The sequence below is a fragment of the Poecilia formosa genome, unplaced genomic scaffold (assembly GCF_000485575.1).
Source record: "Poecilia formosa unplaced genomic scaffold, Poecilia_formosa-5.1.2 Scaffold135, whole genome shotgun sequence".
Classification (NCBI taxonomy): Eukaryota; Metazoa; Chordata; class Actinopteri; order Cyprinodontiformes; family Poeciliidae; genus Poecilia; species Poecilia formosa.
The window spans coordinates 530,296-532,487 of record NW_006800074.1 but is presented as its reverse complement, the minus strand read 5'-3'; the positions used below and the strand labels follow the sequence as shown (position 1 = coordinate 532,487).

The 2,192-nt window shown below is 36.2% G+C and overlaps 1 protein-coding gene across 1 annotated transcript in view; it reads right to left on the bottom strand.

Annotated features, from left to right (window-relative positions):
• Window positions 1-240: 240 nt before the first annotated feature.
• The window catches only part of ren (renin), a 7,561-nt gene continuing 5,609 nt past the window's right edge, over window positions 241-2,192 (bottom strand). Inside the window, exons 7-9 of the mRNA XM_007562300.2 lie at window positions 2,000-2,141; window positions 1,812-1,910; window positions 241-912 (exon numbers count right to left, since the gene is read on the bottom strand). Of these exons, the coding sequence (XP_007562362.1) occupies window positions 751-912; window positions 1,812-1,910; window positions 2,000-2,141 (403 nt within the window). The 3' untranslated portion in view covers window positions 241-750. The remainder of the gene's footprint in view (window positions 913-1,811; window positions 1,911-1,999; window positions 2,142-2,192) is intronic.

Here is a 2,192-nt window from a genome sequence, read left to right as displayed (position 1 = left end):
GCAGATTTTTTTCTTTTGCTATACTCCTTAGAAAAAATTTTATCAGTAGGTCAGACCTCAAAGAAAACTAGAAATTGTTCTTGGCAAAGAAAAGCTTGAGCAGCGCATCTTCAGTTTACACCTTCAACTGGCCAAACATCAAAACTCCTACATTGTAATATAAATCCTTTGGTTTTAATTTGCTTCTTCACACCTTATAAAATCAAGCTGACAGAAAGAAAGCCTAACCTGTTTTGTTTCTTGCTAAACCATACAGAAATTTTCACAATAGGTCATTATGACCTTCAGGAAGTTATTGACACTATATGATGATAAATATGTTGACCCAGTATTGATGTTATAGATAAAATGTGTTGCAGTGTCTGTTTGCAACTACAGCTCAAGCTGTAGTTGAAACTACAATGCATACACTACACTGAAATGGAAACAAATGAGAACAATAATATCTTGCACTGCAATTTTATTCTCATAGGAAATATACATATATATGTTTTTATAACAAGCAGAGTGACAGACAGAAAGCATTAATTTATTGATAAACAAGAGTAACATTACTTCTTTTATAATTTATAGTGCAACATGAGTCAAATAAAAGAGGAAAAACATCAGTAAATGCTGTTTAAAAATACTCATCTTGTAAGCAGATGAAAGTCAGTCCCCCACTTATAGGTGACAAGAAAAAGATGGAAAACAGCAGTAAAAAAAGTAAAGTGGGGAGAAAGGTGAACACAATTGAACTTAAAGTTCTCGTCAGACTGCCGCAGCAAACCCTATCCGATTATTGCGACGATCAAACTCTGTGTAGTATCGGGCAATGAAGTTGGCTCCCAAAATCCAGATCGGACCTGTAGGCGGTGGCACATCCAAGCCCCTGAAGGTGACGATGCAGACGTCCCCTTCGAACTGTGATTGCTGTAACGATAGGTTTAGACTAATAATAAATATCTTAAACCAGAGCTAACTGTTTAAAAATATCTAACAAATGTATCCTGGACATCAATGAATCCTTTAGACTTTTTAATGGCTCTATCTGAATGCTTCAGGTTGTTTCCCCTCCCCCACCTTGACTCAGCTCTTCTGCAGTCAGCCTAATAAAAACTGCAAAAAAAAACTTCCAACAGGGTTTTTTTTAAGAATTGTTTTCTTCTTGTCAGTCTTACATAAGCTGACAATCTTGGCAGTCTACAAATTTTCGGGTCTTTTAGCTTCTCCTTTAAATGTTGCTTTCCTTGCACAGGCTGTTAGTTTAGTCATTTTCAGTGACTAAACTGAAAATGACTAGATTAATCTAATCTAATCTAGATTAGATTAATCTAGATTAGATTAATCTAATCTAGCTCAGATTAGATTAATGTCTAATCTGAGCTAGACATTAATCCTAGCTCAGATTAATGTCTGAGCTAGGACATTAAGCTTGAGATGTTAACTTCATCCCTGACTTGTCTGCTGTGCTCCTGGGTCTTAATGTCGCTCTTTTTCATTAATGTTTTCTAACAAACATCCGAGGCCTTAACAGAGCAACTACATTTATAATGATTTAAAATTATACTCAGATGAACTTTTATTATTTATTAATTAGGTGACATTTGACTACACAATTACTTTTGCCTTAAAATCACAGTAAAAAACATGGGGGTTCATAATTTCAATGAGACCAACTTTAAGAGTTATACATACTTTTGTAAGGCACGATAAGAATGAATATTTCCATTTTCAAAAAATATATTTTTTGTTTCTTTTATTTAAGACATGTTTTGTGCTCTACTTTGGAGGATTTTGCACAACACATTAGCAATCATTCGCCATCTTACCCATATTATATAATCTTCATGCGTCAGAGAGTAGTCCTGGCCTCCCAGGTGAAACGTGACACTAGGCAACATCTTCACAGTGTCGCAGTTGACTTTATACTGTATTTGAAGGATAATGCCAGGTAAAGTTTTTTTTGCAGCCTATTATTTTTCGTGGGAAACTTTGTTGCCATGAGTTTGTGACTTACTCCAGTTTCATCCAGCTGAGCTCCAATAGTTTTCATCAGCATTGAGACGGAGGAGGCCGGACCTGTGATGTATGAGGAGCCTGTGTCGATCACAGCTGTGCAGCCCTCTGCACAAAACATCATCTCCGCCCCCACAGTAACCCTCCACAAACAAGACCCAAAATGTGTCATTTCTGAATAGTTGCACGCTAAA